Source organism: Corylus avellana, chromosome 1 (genome assembly GCF_965113065.1).
Source record: "Corylus avellana chromosome 1, dhCorAvel1.hap1.2, whole genome shotgun sequence".
NCBI classification, from domain to species: domain Eukaryota; kingdom Viridiplantae; phylum Streptophyta; class Magnoliopsida; order Fagales; family Betulaceae; genus Corylus; species Corylus avellana.
In genome coordinates, this window is record NC_142490.1 from 179546 (window position 1) to 194687 (window position 15142).

Sequence of the window (15142 nt, forward strand, 5' to 3'; positions counted from 1 at the left end):
AAATGATCTTAACAATTTTTTGTTCATGGCCATAGTCACATGGGTATCGATAGCTTCCATACATTCCTCCATCCTTGTCGACCCATCTGTGCTAAAAAGTTCCTCATAAAATTGGATGAAAGCTTGGCTGATCTCAACTGGCCTTTTCCACTCAATGCTTTCTTCATCTTTTATCGTGCAAAACTGATTAATTTTTCACCTGTGACTTTCCCATGCATGGAAAAAAGTTGTATTTCGATCGGTGTTTTGATACCAATTTTGTTTGGCCAACTAACCATCTTGATCATAGCTTACCAACCCCGACGTTGAAATAATTAGTAAAATAAGTAATTTGAATTAATAAATAAAATGCTGACTTTTGAAGTGCCATCAATTCAATATGATTAGGATGTATGAATGGCTATTAAATGTTTATTTTTCTAGTGTTTCTTGTTTTAAATCAAGGAGAGTATAGTAATTATAATCAAGGGTTGGCTAAAGCTATCTAAAACATGATGACTGGGCTTGTATGGCCCATTAACAAACATGTGGCTAAAACACTATTTTTCCTTTCAAATTGGGCAATTAAGGTTGAAGGCGACACTAGTACGTATTGCGCTCTCAAGTGTAAATATGCATCGCCCTACCTAACCTACCAACTCTTCTCTTTTTGTCAATATTTGTGGATACTTAACGCCCCGTTGATAAGTGAGAGAGCAAAGCAATGCTACTTAATTATATTTTTAAAAAAGAAAAAGAAAATAAAATAAAATTCTAGTAGTAATAATATCTAAATGAATGAAATGAGTAAATGTGAAATGAATATAATAAATAAGCGTAAAGAATAAATTTACTAGAATGACCAGACCCTATATATGTAATAGTACTAGTAGGAACATAATGACCACACCGCAGTTGCGGCATTTTCAACCAACCTGTTAAATGGGATTTGCTTCTAGGCTTGGAGCTTCAACCAGGCCACCGTTAGGTTGGGTTTCTGGACCCAATGATACTCAAGCCCATCCGCACCTAATAGAGGGCCGTATACAAATTCAAGAGCTTAACGGGCCTAGTGGGCCGAATCCAGAGATAGATAGAGGGAAAGATCTGAATCCCAATCCCCAATCCCAATCCCAATCTGAATCGGAAATGGAGGAATACCCGGAAGAGCTGAGGACACCACCGGTGAGTCTGATAGCGGTGGTGGGATGTCCGGAGCTTCACGCAACCTTGTCGAGGCACCTCCACTCGGAGCAGCCACCAATCAACACCCTCGCTCTCCCTGACTTCTCTAAGGCCTCTCTTCTTTTCTCCACCACCAAAGAGAGCAAAGACAACGATGATCATGAGACTGCTGTCGGTGGCATCTTGAAGAGGGATTGGCTGCTCAAGCACCGCACTAAGGTTCCCTCCGTACTCGCCGCTCTCTTCTCCTACGATCAGCTCTCCGGTGATCCCGCCCAGTGGCTCCAGGTCTGCTCCCTCCTCGATCAACTCAAAGCCCTGCTTCGTCCCAGGAACGTCAAATTCCTTCTTCTTGTGGTGGTGCCACACCAATCCAGTAACCCTCTCAATGGTTGGTAGTGTTATGAGTTGGAATTGGAATTGGATGCGCTGCTCTTACTCCTAACCAATTTAATTTCCCATTTTGTAGATGATATCGGCGAAGATCGAATGCTTGCGCTCCGCAAGCGTGCCGAATTGGATCCCAAATACATTCTCCTGTTTAAGCCGGACGAACCCTCCGAGCTCAAACAGTCTCTACAAAGGCTGGGATCCGCCTTCGCTGAATTGGCCAGTGCCTATTATAGAGACGAGGGGAGAAGGATCAAATTGCGTCTTGAAAAGAAGACCTTCAACTCTTCTAGCATTGAGTTGCACGTTCGCTATTGCTTCAAAGTAAGCGCCTTTTTGCTCTCAAAATACTTTCCGCTTCTACTACCTTTTCTTTGCAATGTTTTTGTATGATTTTCATGAAATTGTAAGCATTTATATGGAAAAGAATAGGAAATTAGGGAAGAAAGAATTGGAATTACTATGGCTATTCGAGGCAGCAAAAACCTCCTTACAAGTATTTCTCACAAACTGATCGATGCCTTCAAATGATTACAGTCAAAATATTTAACTACAATTTACTTCTAACCATTCTAACAGCTAACTAATTCTGTCCATTGATTCAAGTATCTGGCCCAAGAATGATAGCTGGAGATGTAATCGGATGCATTACATCTTCTCAACTTGTTTGTTTATATATGATCTAAATGTTGCTGTTTTGATGAATTGGTAGGTTGCTGTATATGCAGAGTTCCGAAGGGATTGGGTTGAAGCTTTAAGGTTTTATGAAGATGCCTATCAGACACTGCGAGAGGTACCATCCACATTCACGCTTTGTTCACTTTCAGTTTCCCAAATTGTAGAAAACTCTTCAGGAAACTTGCATGAACTCGATGATGCAGATGATTGGGACATCGAAAAGGTTGCCAGCACTCCAACGCCTAGTTGAGATAAAAACTGTTGCAGAGCAATTGCACTTCAAGATATCAACTTTGCTATTGCATGGTGGGAAGGTTGGGGAAGCAGTTTTGTGGTTCCGCCGGCACAATGCTTCGTATAGAAGGCTGGTTGGGGCGCCAGAGACTATATTTCTTCACTGGGAGTGGATGAGTAGGCAATTTTTGGTATTTGCAGAATTGCTGGATAAAAGTTCAGCAGCCATTCAAAATATTTCATCTCTAGTTTTAGCTACAAAAGACACGCCTTTGACAGAGTGGGAATCTCGTCCAGCCTATTACTATCAGGTGGGAGCAGTGTTCTTTGCCTTCCTCCTATCTTGAGGAAAAGCAATCACTGGAATCAGATGAGATGTCACATGAATATGCATACTCGTTCTTGTGTTGCCCTTTCTTATGGCCTACTCTTCTTCTAAGTCAACAGAAAATATATTAGATCATTCAAGGACTTCATTCGAATTGCAATGATTTTTTTATCATGTCAATCCATGGACCTATTATGATCAGTCTCCATCCTTTCTTTTGTTTCCTCTATTGAAATTCTCCAATCGTTGGATTTGTTTACAGTATGAAACACCATGCTTCCTTTTCTTTAAGTATGTACATACACACACAGACATGTTTTAGTTGAATCTAATTATACATTTTACTGACTTGAATCTCCACGATTCATCTTGAAACAGTTAGCTGCTCACTACTTAAAGGAGAAGAGATCCTCTTTGGAACTTGCACTGTCAATGCTAGAAACCGCTAATGAAATGGATAATAGTGCCGAATCTGTGGTACCTTCAGCTTATGTGGGTCAGTTTGCTCGATTACTTGAGCAAGGGGATGCATTTTCTATGCTGCCGTAAGTCTTGACAAATAATACTCCAAATGTTCAGTTTGATACTAACTTCTCTTTTCTCACTAAAGCTTTACATTTCTTTTCATCTGGCTTTGCAGTATCACAGATGAAGAGTATATTCGATTTGCTGTTGCGGAAGGAAAAAGGTTTCAAGATTCCTTTGAAATAATTGCTCTGCTAAAAAAATCTTACGAATCATACGGTGATCTCAAAGTCCAGAGGATGGGCTCTTTTTGTGGATTCCAGATGGCCAGAGAATATTATGCTGCTGGTGACTTTACTAATGCAAAACAGCTTTTTGATGATATTGCAAGTCTGTACAGACGAGAGGGGTGGGTCATTTTGCTTTGGGAGGTCTTGGGTTACCTGCGGGAGTGTGCAAGGAAACGTGGTACAGTGAAAGAATTTGTAGAGTACTCACTTGAAATGGCTGCGCTGCCAGTATCATCTGGTATTGATACCCAGTCTTTAAGATTTAAAGAATGTGGCCCAGCTGGTCCTGCAAGTCTGGCAGAGAGAGAAGTAATACACAAGGAGGTTTTTGGGCTTGTCTGTGGAGAATCAGAGCTGCCACAAGTTGAGAGCCGTAATAATCTTCAAATAACTGGAGATAATCCACTTCACCTTGAGATTGATCTTGTCAGTCCACTTAGATTGGTACTTCTTGCTTCAGTTGCTTTTCATGAACAGATAATCAAGCCCAGTGTATCCACCTTGATTACAATATCACTTCTGTCACAGTTACCTGTTAGTGTTGAAATTGATCAATTAGAATTGCAATTCAATCAATCTGATTGTAACTTTATCATCATGAATGCCCAAAGACCTTCTTCAGCTGCTACATCTGATGATAAACAAGGGCACCGAGTAGAGACTTCTTCTTCTCTGGCACTTGCTACAAACAAATGGCTACGTTTCACTTATGACATCAAATCTGGTAAATCAGTTACCTCCTCTGCTTTCTTTAGGGTTTTGGCTGTTTGTTTTGTTCAATCTCTAAGAGTATCCACATCCGGTCCTTCAAACACTCTTTTTCTTCAAATTTTGAAGAAACCCACCTTAAAATCACCCTATATTCGGTTGTTTCTCATCCTTCATTTTAAAGAAAATGTCATCTTTTATTTTATTCATTTCCCTCTTTAAGCCTAATAAAAAACTCTTCCTATGCTCATCTCTCTCCAAAAGCTTCAAAATTTGAGCTTGAGGTTGAATATTTGAATGGAATAAAGAATGAAGTAGAGAAAAATAAAAATAAAGAATGGGATGTAGAGTGTTTTTCAAAAGTTATTCTTCAAAATAGAAAAAGAGGGGTTGTTCTCTTCAAATTTTGAAGAATCGGATGTGAATGCTCTAAAGGGGGATAATTGAGAAGAAAGAAAATATATATATATATATATATATATATATATATATATATATATATATATATATATATATATATTATACTTCTGGGGATGCACACTGAGCATGTTCCTCCCACCAACTTCTTTTATTATTATTATTTTTTTTTTTGGAGGGGTGGGGGCTTTTGAATTAACAAATACCATGAAGATGATCCACCCTATATGTTTGTTTTAACTGATACAGTCAAACTTTTTTGGGCCTTGCATTCTTTTGATATGGCCTTGCTTATGATATGTGCATTATGATATTGTTTTTTCAAATGGCACGAATTGTGCAAGTTCTGCAGTGGTTCTTCCAGCAATTTGATTGAATTGATTGACCCCATTCTATTGTTAAATTGACCTATTATCCAGTTAAAAGGAGTTGCTTTATTCTTGCCTTTTCTTTTCTTTCTCTTTTTGTTCCTCCTAGATATGCACCATCCCTCTGGTGAGATTTTCTCAAAGTAAATTAAAGTATTGTTCCTATGTCCCATCTCCTGTCGTGTAATTAAAGTATGGTTCTAACTGTTATGATAATTTTTTACGACACATTCAGATCAAAGTGGAAAGCTTGAATGTATATCTGTTATTGCAAAAATTGGAACGCACTTCACAATCTGTTGCAGAGCTGAAAGTCCAGCTTCAATGGAGGATTTACCTCTTTGGAAGTTTGAAGACCGTGTAGAGACCTCTCCAACCAAGGATGCTGCTCTAGCTTTCAATGGTCAAAAGGCTGCTCAGGTCGAAGAACCAGATCCACAAGTGGATCTTTATTTAGGTGCTTCTGGCCCTGCATTTGTTGGAGAGAGTTTCATGGTACCTGTTACTGTGATCTCCATGGGCCATGCAGTCTACTCTGGGGAGTTAAAGATTAACCTGGTAGATGTAAAAGGAGGTGGCTTATTTAGTCCAAGGGAAGCAGAACCATACTCTCTGGACAGTCATCATGTTGAGCTTGTCGGCATTTCTGGACCCGAAGGGGAGGATGAAAGTCAATTGGGTACAGATGAAATAAAAAAAATTCAGAAATCTTTTGGATTGGTTTCTGTTCCATCTCTGAAATGTGGAGAATCGTGGTCTTGCAAACTAGAAATAAAGTGGCATCGACCCAAACCGGTAATGCTTTTTGTATCATTGGGTTATTCTCCACAGAGCAATGAATCAACTGCACAAAAGGTTAACGTTCACAAGAGCTTGCAGATTGAAGGAAAAACTGCTATTTTAATTAACCATCAGTTTATGCTGCCATTTCGGCGGGACCCATTGTTGCTCTCAAGGATCAAGCCAGTCTCTGATTCTGATCAGCCAGCATCACTGCCTCTTAATGAAATAAGTATACTCATAGTTAGTGCTAAGAACTCTGCTGAGGTCCCATTGCGATTACTATCCATGTCCCTCCAATTAGACAATGACAGCGTTGTAAGGTCATATTCCACGCCGCATGAAGTTGAAGACCTAGATCCTGCCCTTCTTGTGCCAGGGGAAGAGTTCAAAAAGGTTTTTACTGTCATTTCTGAAGTGAATTCTTCAAAGCTCAGGTTAGGGACAATGTGTGTAAGATGGAGGAGGGATTCTGGTACTGAAGAGCAATCTGGTTCTACGGTGACTTCAGTTTTGACTGAACAAATCCTTCCTGATGTAAATGTGGAATTACCCCCTTTGGTTGTGAGTTTGGACTGTCCCCCTTATGCCATCCTTGGTGATCCCTTCACATACTTGATCAAAATTCGGAACCAAACACAATTGCTTCAAGAAGTAGAATTCTCATTGGGAGATGCACAAAGTTTTGTGTTATCTGGGTCTCACATTGACACGGTTTTTGTCCTCCCAAAATCTGAGCATATTCTCAGTTACAAACTTGTACCACTTGCCTCAGGTGTCCAACAATTGCCCAGATTTTCTGTGACCTGTGTAAGATACTCAGCTGGGTTTCTACCCTCAATTGCTGCATCTACTATATTCGTGTTTCCATCCAAGCCTCATTTCAAGGTGGCTAGTGTGAGAGACAGGAGAACGGAATCCCTTGTGGCTGAATGAATGGGCGAAGGCCTGTTTCTTAACCCCTCTTATTCGGGGCTCAAAGGGAAAGCTATTCAAAATGCTCAAAGTTCAGGAGCTTCATTTGATATTCACCGACCTCTTTCAGGGATGTCATATTGTTGCAATTTGTCAAGTAATGTTTGTGTCTCATGGCGATCTTGGTGTTGTCAGTAAGGTCTTTATCTTCAAAGGAAATTGTCTGATATGAGAAATTTTTGGTAAAGGGTTGATTACTAATGTCGCATACGTTCTTGGAAATCTAGGATCTGGAAATCTTCAAAATACAATATATATATATATTGTATTTTGAAGATACAATTAATACTATAGCGAGAGAATCATCGTCTACAGGCATTTTAAATCAATGATTTTTTGTCTTTTATCTCTATGAAACTAGAATGGCAGGTTATGCGATGAGGCTATTTCTTTATAAAATAACAGTGTTGGTGGTACTATTTTGGTGGTAATATAACACTTACTACATGTCCTTCTTATGTATGGCCTCCTAATGGAGTAAGTAATGAGAAATGGGCCACGTGTGTGTTAGCAATTGCAAGTTGTTCTCCAGACTGCTCCATTCTGGGCACAGATGTTGGAAGACGAAGGGCGTAGAAAGGAATTGGTAAGAGAGGCTGAGTCAGCCCCGGTGAAAGTGTTGAATCTATTGCACACATGTAAACCACATGACTCTTCAGACTAAATAGATTACAAGGCGCCAACTGCCTAAAGAGGAAATCTCGTCATATATGCTAAAATTGTACAGGACGTAGAGGTCCACTGCTTCATTGAAATGAAGTTACCACTCTATCAAGTGTGTTTTTTTCGGTTACAATCAAGACAGGCACAAAAGATATTTGACTAAATCAAAATTCACTATGGGACATGCACATCTTCATTTAATTTTACAATGCCTGTGGATGAAAAAATTACATAAAATAAAAATAAGAGTTCCATAAGTCACAATTATAGATCCAAAATTGTAATGGCAAAACCCTTTCTTCATGTAGGTGCAGCACACCTTTGTCCGCCTACTCTTCCTTCTGGCACAAGGTAGACTTCGTGTTCATGTCTTCCGATCTTCCAGCACAAAGAGACTCTAAAAAAAATGTAGTTTGATATCACAAAGACTCTGGACTTGTCGAGGGTCTAATTCTTGCAGGCATTCCTCTTGGCTCCTCTAATCCATTCTGAATCCAATAAGCCATGGAATTCCTGGGTGTTATGGACATTTTGCTCACATCCAGATCAAGCTCTTGCTCAACATCTTCATCAATACTACCTTCATCATCATCATCATATGGAGGTCTGACCATTGACCAATACACGAAGTGTGGCCGGATGTATCTTCAGATTAATAGAGAAATGAACTAATGTCATGTCAGCAGACCATTCAAAAAACAAAAGTAACAAATTTCTCACCAAAAAAAAAGAAACAGAAAAAGAAAAGAAAAGTCCCCTTCCTATCTGCAGAACAATTTTATTGGTGAATGCGGAGGTGATCATTTTATACAACCACATTATCATCTGATGTTGGACTATTTAGGAAACTGGAAACTAGAGACCCCACCCCCCAGGCAAAATCGTAGGTAAGAGGTATTTAGTGTCTTGGGAATTCAAACAAGCTCCCTATTTAGTGTCTGAATTCCCAAATAGAGGTATTTCATTCATTAATCAATCCAAAAGCTAAGAATGTATACCTGTCACTTTTTTTCAGCAAACATGGGTCAAATGGGAAGAACATGTCAAGTCTTTCTATCCCACCGAAAGCCCTTGAATGTTCTGACTCCAGCGAGTAGTTAAAAATAAATTCCTCAGATGAGGTGAATAGACAGGCTGCTTCTGCTTGTCGGCAAAATTCATCTACAATGGAAGGCAGACATACCTGTCAAAAAAAAAAAAAAACTGAAATAAGCCGTGTATTCTGATAAAGTTTGGATTGCTTGATCGCTATCCTGTACCATTGAAAAATAAAATAAATTGAAAAGATAAAGGACAAGGACTAAACAAGAGTAAATACATAAATTCTTTCTCAATGTGGAAACAAAAACTATCACACGTCAATTTTACAATAGTACATGCTGAGTACTCTTTTTTATGTGTCTTCGGCAGTGCCCCAAAATCTCCTCACCTTCAATGGGCTCAATTTATGATTCAATATTGGCTCTATTAAGAGATGTGATTTGAACCAAGCAACATCCATCATTGATTTCATTCGGAAGCAGAGCACATACATGATCGCCTGTAAACAGACAAATAACCATTAATTTGAAATTAGCCAAAACAGTACAGAATTGGATTTAAATTAGCGAACATATATTAATATAACAATGAAAACATAGGGATCATGTAATGCTATTCATAAAGAAACAGCAACATTCTCAGGTCATCTCCAATAATGATTTTAACAATTTAGAATGTGTTGTGAGTAACCATTTTCATCTACCACACATAAAATGACAATAAAAAATGGATTTGTGAATTAACAGTGCAGGAAATTTAATGTTTTCAACTACATATTATGCAGTCAACTAACATTAACTACTCATTGTGGGTCACTTTCTCAATTCCCAAAAGATGCACAGTATAACGGCCAATTAATAAATAATGAAGATATCATTATTTCAGGATGCAAATATGCTTGATAACATTACTGTCTCCAAAGGCTTTCTCATCAATGATGAAAGGTGCAAAAATCTAAGCTCCCAGTCCTCCTAATTATAGCCAAAGCAACATATACCTGGCATGCAGAGTAGAAAAGTCTATGGGATGTTGGGTCCATTACAGCACCTTTCGTTTTGCAATATTCAAAAGACCAATCTACCAGCCTGAGAACACATAAACACAAGATCACATTAATTTTAAGTAGTTATAACAGCAGTACGGATCACATTGGGATGTTATGGTTCACAACCTTTTCAGCATCCCAGCAACCAAAGGGGCAGACAGAAAATTTGCACGAGACAAATAACTAGCAAGATAAGCAACAGCACTCATCCTGTATAGAACCAGAAAAAATCAGCATCACAGATCAAGCTCATATAACAAGTAAAATTACACCGCAGAACTTTCAAGTAACTAGAGTTTGACCATAAATCAGACAAGAACGGGAAAGCTAAATGTAGGGGAAGGGAAGATGTGAGAACTTAATTAAAGGGGATTGAGAATTGCATCCATGTCAGCGGTACAAAGAGAAAATGATTTCAAATCAGGTGGTTAATCACTCCAAGATAATTACCCAAAGAAAATGTCTAATCTGATACTAGTGTGAGATAGAAAATCAAGAATATAAAACAAGATAATTTAAACTGCACATGATTTTGCTGACGTGTCTGGCAAGCTCAATACCAAACAGTAGGCAAGACTGACATGCCCGATATCAATTTTCAAAATAACAACCATAACAGCTACTTCAAACAATCAGTGGAAGGATTCCTTAACAAAGTGCTAGAGTTGTACCCATACAAATGCATGACAGAAAACACAACCAAAATAAGTATTAAATATCTAATTTATAAGTGCAGAAAAGAATCATTTCAAGAAGTTAAGTATAGATTAACTTCAAGTGTTTTAATGGCAAAAAACCCTAACAATCAACACAACAAATGAATGTTTCCTTTCCCAAAACAAGAAGTTACACACCAACAAGCAATTTTGTTTTCTTTAATCAAAGCATGGTCACATTACCTGAAAGGCAAAGGGTAGTCTTCACGAACAAAAATATCAGCAAGTAACATGGCAAATCTCACACCACAGTTTTCAGGATCTAGAGCACAGGCATAGAACATCACAAACTGCAATACAGAAAAAGCAAAAGCAATGCATTTTAATGCTGGCTTTACCAACAAAACTTTTCGGTATTCAATAGAGACAAATATGAGAGAAAGCAGGGCAATTTGGTGAGAAACATTGTATACGTTACCTGAGCAAATTTTGACTTGTATGCGGTCAGAACTGTAATCCGGAATGAGTCTAAAAGATGTTCAAAGACCTAATGACACATATCAATAATATAATACGATTGGACATCACAGAAGATGGCATATCAAAGCCATTGAAAATTTGAACATCCAAGAGTACCTCAACCAAACGGCCACTGTCTTTACATGATTCCAGATGCTCAAAAGTTAGCGCCATCAAGCTATCTAATTTTTCAGCAATTAAGCTTCCTCCTAAACTCTTCCGAGTTAATTCTCTTGAAAGCTGCATAAACATCTCGAAATTACTTTAAATATCAGAGTAAAATAATCATAAGAATTCAAGAAGAATAGGAATAAATAAGATCATATCAGAAAACAAAATCCCTCTTCAAACAATACAGTATACCATAGGTTCAAAAGTTAGCAGGAACTAATACAGTGAGGCATTTCCTCACATTCAACCAGTGAGGCATTTCCAACAATCTGCTATCATTTTTTATTTAAAAAGATTAATAGATGAAACTAGATATCAGCCAATTTATTGTTGAGTATGGATAATACCTCAGTACCATCCTCCTCATCGTAATCTGCAATTTCGTCCACATTTTCAAGCTCCATCTGAAATATGCCTTTACTAGAGTCATCTTGTAAAATGTCCTCCCATCCAATCTCCACCTAAAAGAAGCTCAATACATGATTACATATAAATGCAGATAAATTTTTTTAGCCATTAATTTGTTTGGGAAATTCAAACTACTTACATCAAACTCTATAAGCATGTCCATCAGCCCCATAAGCATTGTGCTCATAACAAATTCTCCAATTGCACCACTCTCCAGCTTTAACATGTTCTCCACATATATAACCGCCAACTACAAGAAGAGGTTGGTATAATTTCAGATCTAATGACCGACACTGTAACAATATTCAGATCTGTAACAGCAGACAATTTAAGGCAGCAAAACAGTCGCAAGCATAATAGGAATTTGCAATCAGGAATAACAAAATAATGAAATTTATGAGAAGAAACAATCAAAATTTAGCAAGGTACACGTGAACTACAGAGATACAAACAGTATATGCCAAAACCAGATCCAAAAAAAATACAATCCTCAGTGTTCTTAAAACTATCCAATGGGTACAGCACTGAGATTCTGAAACTGGAAGAGAGTCTGTTTCAAGCAGTTGCTTAAATTTCCACATTAACCCTTCATAGCCCCAGATAAATGCAAAACCACAAGACTGAAATGACACTGACAAAGAGAAGGTTAAAACTAAGGAAGTGATAAAATGAAGAATATGCACTGCCTCCCCCCTAGATGCCACAATCAACAATGATGAGCAAGAGAGACAGAAAGCATACTAATGCCAAGCAGATTGACATGGGGGCTCTCAAGAGGCACAACACATTGCCCCCGCCAACTTGACCAGAGATATGTGCCACATGCGACTCAAAGCGACATGCAAAGGCATTAAGACCTAACAAAATTACAACAAATGCATCGCACAAAACTGTATCATGTTCATAATTGGATTGCAGATAGTGAAAAGCTTATTGAACTCACAGGTTCCTTGTCATAGATTGGCATTCTTTGAGAAATTATTGGACATAGTATTGAGGGAGCAAGAGGCACCAAATCAGCTATATGTTTCAGAGCTGAATGCACACGAGACAGAACTTGGTCCTTTCTTGCAAGACCACGTGGCTGCTTCAGCATATTAACAAAAGAGTTTGGTGGGGTGAAGTTGCTAACAAGCATTTCCAAACATGAATTGACATGTTTTCCATTTGAAGCAGCCTGCAATATATTCAGCAATAATCAACCATAAAAGGTTCATCAAATTGTCCTCCCAAGTAAGGTGGGGAAAATCTATTCCTCATGCATCACAATAAAATGCTGCCTAAGAACCACATACCAAGGATATGATTAGTTCAAGCAAAGCATCCATCACATCAGGTCCGTAGTTCCACATGTTCATTCGAAAAATCTGAAAAACATTTGTCATAAAAAATTAATGAAATTTAAGAAAACAAAACAGCATCAATAAACACACAGATCCAAATATCATCTACTCACTGAAGAAAGAAGAGTCTCATGAAGAACAATATCTATATAAGAAACTGCTCCAGATAGTGCCTTTAAACTCGTCTGCCAAGCATATATAGATAAGAATTAATGACTCAGAAAAATCATTGAAGATGTGAATAGGAGTATAGTTTTGCCAAAAAAAAAAAAAAAACAGGAATGTTGGTAAAGAGCCTACCACAAGTAGCGCAACATCCTCAGGAGCGAGCCGCTCCGTATGATGCAAAACCCCAACAAGCTGGTTATAACTGTCACTATCACCCTGAACGAGTAGAATTTATATTTAAAGCATGCTCATCAACATTAACATAACAATTTCATACAGATGACGATCATAAGCTAAGTAGCAAGATAAAGAGAGATGCTCCAACAGTTTCCTGATTCATTAATGTTAACAAGACAAATTCGAAGACAGCATGTTGCACGTGGCAGAATGCTTACCGATGAGACTGAACTAAGAGCATCCCTGACATGATAAACTAACTCGGAGTCACTGAAATTATCGTCCTCCTCCATTTCATGAAACTCTGCCTTGCCGTTAACTAATTCCTCAGCTCCCATGGTCTCCGACCCAGACCCAACTGATCCCGTCTTTCCAGACGTGGCCTGGGAGGGATAACTTAATTAAGCCTGCAAAAACAGAGAGATTAGCATCAACATTCATCGTAATGCATGGATAAAGGGAGCCCCAGCAACAGCCTTAGCTCCCAGCAATCAGTGATGGGCTAGATTGGAAAATCAAGCCCAAACTGCAAGAAAAAAAAAAATTCCTCCACTTTCTTGGCAACCAAACAGCAGCAAGAAAAAGAATTCGAAATCAGATTAAAAATACTCAATCAGAGAACACAAATTGAACCAAAAAAGGCATAGAAACTCGAAGCCAATCAGTGTCTAATCGGTACGCGGCACACGGTGGATTTGCCCAGCCCTAATTTTTACTAAAACCAAACCGATAGGCTAAGTTGTACCTGGTTGAAGAGTCCTAATTCAGGTTTCAGCTGGTAGCACCTCCACCGATGAACTCCATACGCCGCAACAGCTGTCTTCTTCGTTATTTTCTGCGTGTCCCTAAAAGTCGTTTCAGATCCTCTCAAATTATTCTTTGAGGCGCGGCCCCCTTCTTCTAAGTTATGAGGAGCGGCTGCAGCGGTGGGAAAGCAAGCTTAGGAGGGTTTCGAAGGAAGCGAAACCCTCTTTATCACACACATTTTCGTATTTGTAAAAAGACCCCTCAGTATCTTTTGTATTTCTCCCATGGCCCTTATTTCTAACTCCTGCAGATTCGGTTTCGGTTACCCTCGTCGTCAACAAATTGACGTGTGGCCCAACTACAGACGGGCTATTATAAAGCCCAATTGAGCTCAAATTAAGCTAGTTAGTAATTGGTATCCATAAATAAATAAAAATTGGCATGTTTACACTGATTAATCGTGTTTTTTTTTTTTTTTTTTTTAAGGTCTTTCGTGTTTTTGGAGGGTTTTCGTGTTTTTTTTAGTGTTTTTGGAGGTTATTCGTGTTTTTCGTTTTTTTTTTTTTTTTTTTCATTTTTCTTTTTTCGTGTTTTTTTCGTGTTTTTGTGTTTTTGGAGGTTATTCATGTGGTTTTTTTTTTTTTTTTTAGTGTTTTTCGTGTTTTTGGAGGCTATTCATGTTTTTTTTTTTAGGGTTTTCAGCTTCTTCTTTTTGTATATAGGTTTGTAGAGTTTTCGTGTTTTTTTTTTTTTATAATGTTTTTAGTGCTTTTGGAGGGTTTTCATGTTTTTGTGCTAATGTTTTACTTGTCATTTTAGTGTTTTTCGTATTTTTTGAGTGCTATTGGAGGTTTTTCGTTCTTTTTAGTGTTTTCGGGTTTTATTTTTTAGGTACTTGAACTTGAAAAGAAGCTTGAAGGGGTCACACAAGAGTTGGCTGTTGTTGAGTCAACTCTTGCTGTCAGGAACTCTGATTTGGCTTCATTACAAAATAATCTAAGGGAATTAGAGGAATTGAGAGAAATGAAAGAGGTTTGACACTTTTCATCTCATTCCTAATTCTTTATGTCTCATTTTCTACCTTAATTGCATCACAATATTTCAAGCCTTGATATGGATGTATTTTCAACGGAGTGCATTTTGCTTATTACTTTCTACTTGTATTTAGGACATCGATAGAAAGAATGAGCAAACTACTGCCATTTTGAAGATGCAAGGGGCTCAACTTGTTGAGTTGGAAGTGCTTTATAAGGAGGAACAAGTTTTAAGAAAGCGTTATTTTAATACTATTGAAGGTTGGCATTTTCTAAAACCTTCAAAATTAAGGGCATTTTCAACAGCATAAGATGTGTTGGTCTTTATTTTTGTTAGTCTTGAAGAATCTTTATAAATGACAAGAGCAAAATA

The 15142-nt window shown here is 38.1% G+C and overlaps 2 protein-coding genes across 3 annotated transcripts; one reads left to right on the plus strand and one right to left on the minus strand.

The window, feature by feature from the left end:
* The first annotated feature begins 1106 nt into the window (after window positions 1-1106).
* On the plus strand, window positions 1107-7002 carry LOC132171566 (trafficking protein particle complex subunit-like protein). The gene is made up of 7 exons (XM_059582923.2): window positions 1107-1555; window positions 1634-1878; window positions 2267-2347; window positions 2436-2777; window positions 3173-3339; window positions 3435-4273; window positions 5278-7002. Exons 1-7 carry the CDS (start codon window positions 1129-1131, stop codon window positions 6756-6758), a joined length of 3582 nt encoding a protein of 1193 aa, XP_059438906.2. The 5' UTR covers window positions 1107-1128; the 3' UTR covers window positions 6759-7002.
* Window positions 7003-7506: 504 nt separating this feature from the next.
* Window positions 7507-13952, minus strand: LOC132171567 (RNA polymerase I specific transcription initiation factor RRN3 protein). 2 transcript variants are annotated; one of them, XM_059582925.2, is made up of 16 exons: window positions 13734-13952; window positions 13207-13395; window positions 12944-13027; window positions 12757-12828; window positions 12596-12667; window positions 12244-12477; window positions 11440-11550; window positions 11240-11353; window positions 10839-10961; window positions 10681-10749; window positions 10446-10552; window positions 9673-9756; window positions 9499-9586; window positions 8890-9000; window positions 8459-8643; window positions 7507-8105 (listed from the first exon to the last, which is right to left on the minus strand). In XM_059582925.2, exons 2-16 carry the CDS (start codon window positions 13324-13326, stop codon window positions 7880-7882), a joined length of 1800 nt encoding a protein of 599 aa, XP_059438908.1. In that variant the 5' UTR covers window positions 13327-13395; window positions 13734-13952; the 3' UTR covers window positions 7507-7879. The 2 variants fall into 2 exon arrangements, with proteins under 2 accessions (XP_059438908.1, XP_059438907.1); XM_059582924.2 differs by having other exon boundaries at window positions 10839-10973.
* Between the last annotated feature and the right edge of the window lie 1190 nt (window positions 13953-15142).

What these genes read in the sequence shown, in the direction of transcription:
- LOC132171566 (XM_059582923.2), top strand. Translation starts at nt 1,129, where the DNA reads ATGGAGGAATACCCGGAAGAGCTGAGGACACCACCGGTGAGTCTGATA. An exon ending in GATGCATTTTCTATGCTGCC is followed by an intron (nt 3,340 to 3,434) that starts GTAAGTCTTGAC and finishes CTGGCTTTGCAG; the next exon opens with TATCACAGATGAAGAGTATA. An exon ending in CACTTATGACATCAAATCTG is followed by an intron (nt 4,274 to 5,277) that starts GTAAATCAGTTA and finishes CGACACATTCAG; the next exon opens with ATCAAAGTGGAAAGCTTGAA.
- LOC132171567 (XM_059582924.2), bottom strand. Translation starts at nt 13,326, where the DNA reads ATGGGAGCTGAGGAATTAGTTAACGGCAAGGCAGAGTTTCATGAAATG. An exon ending in CTCTTAGTTCAGTCTCATCG is followed by an intron (nt 13,028 to 13,206) that starts GTAAGCATTCTG and finishes CTACTCGTTCAG; the next exon opens with GGTGATAGTGACAGTTATAA. An exon ending in TTGCTGAAAAAAAGTGACAG is followed by an intron (nt 8,106 to 8,458) that starts GTATACATTCTT and finishes ATTAATCTGAAG; the next exon opens with ATACATCCGGCCACACTTCG.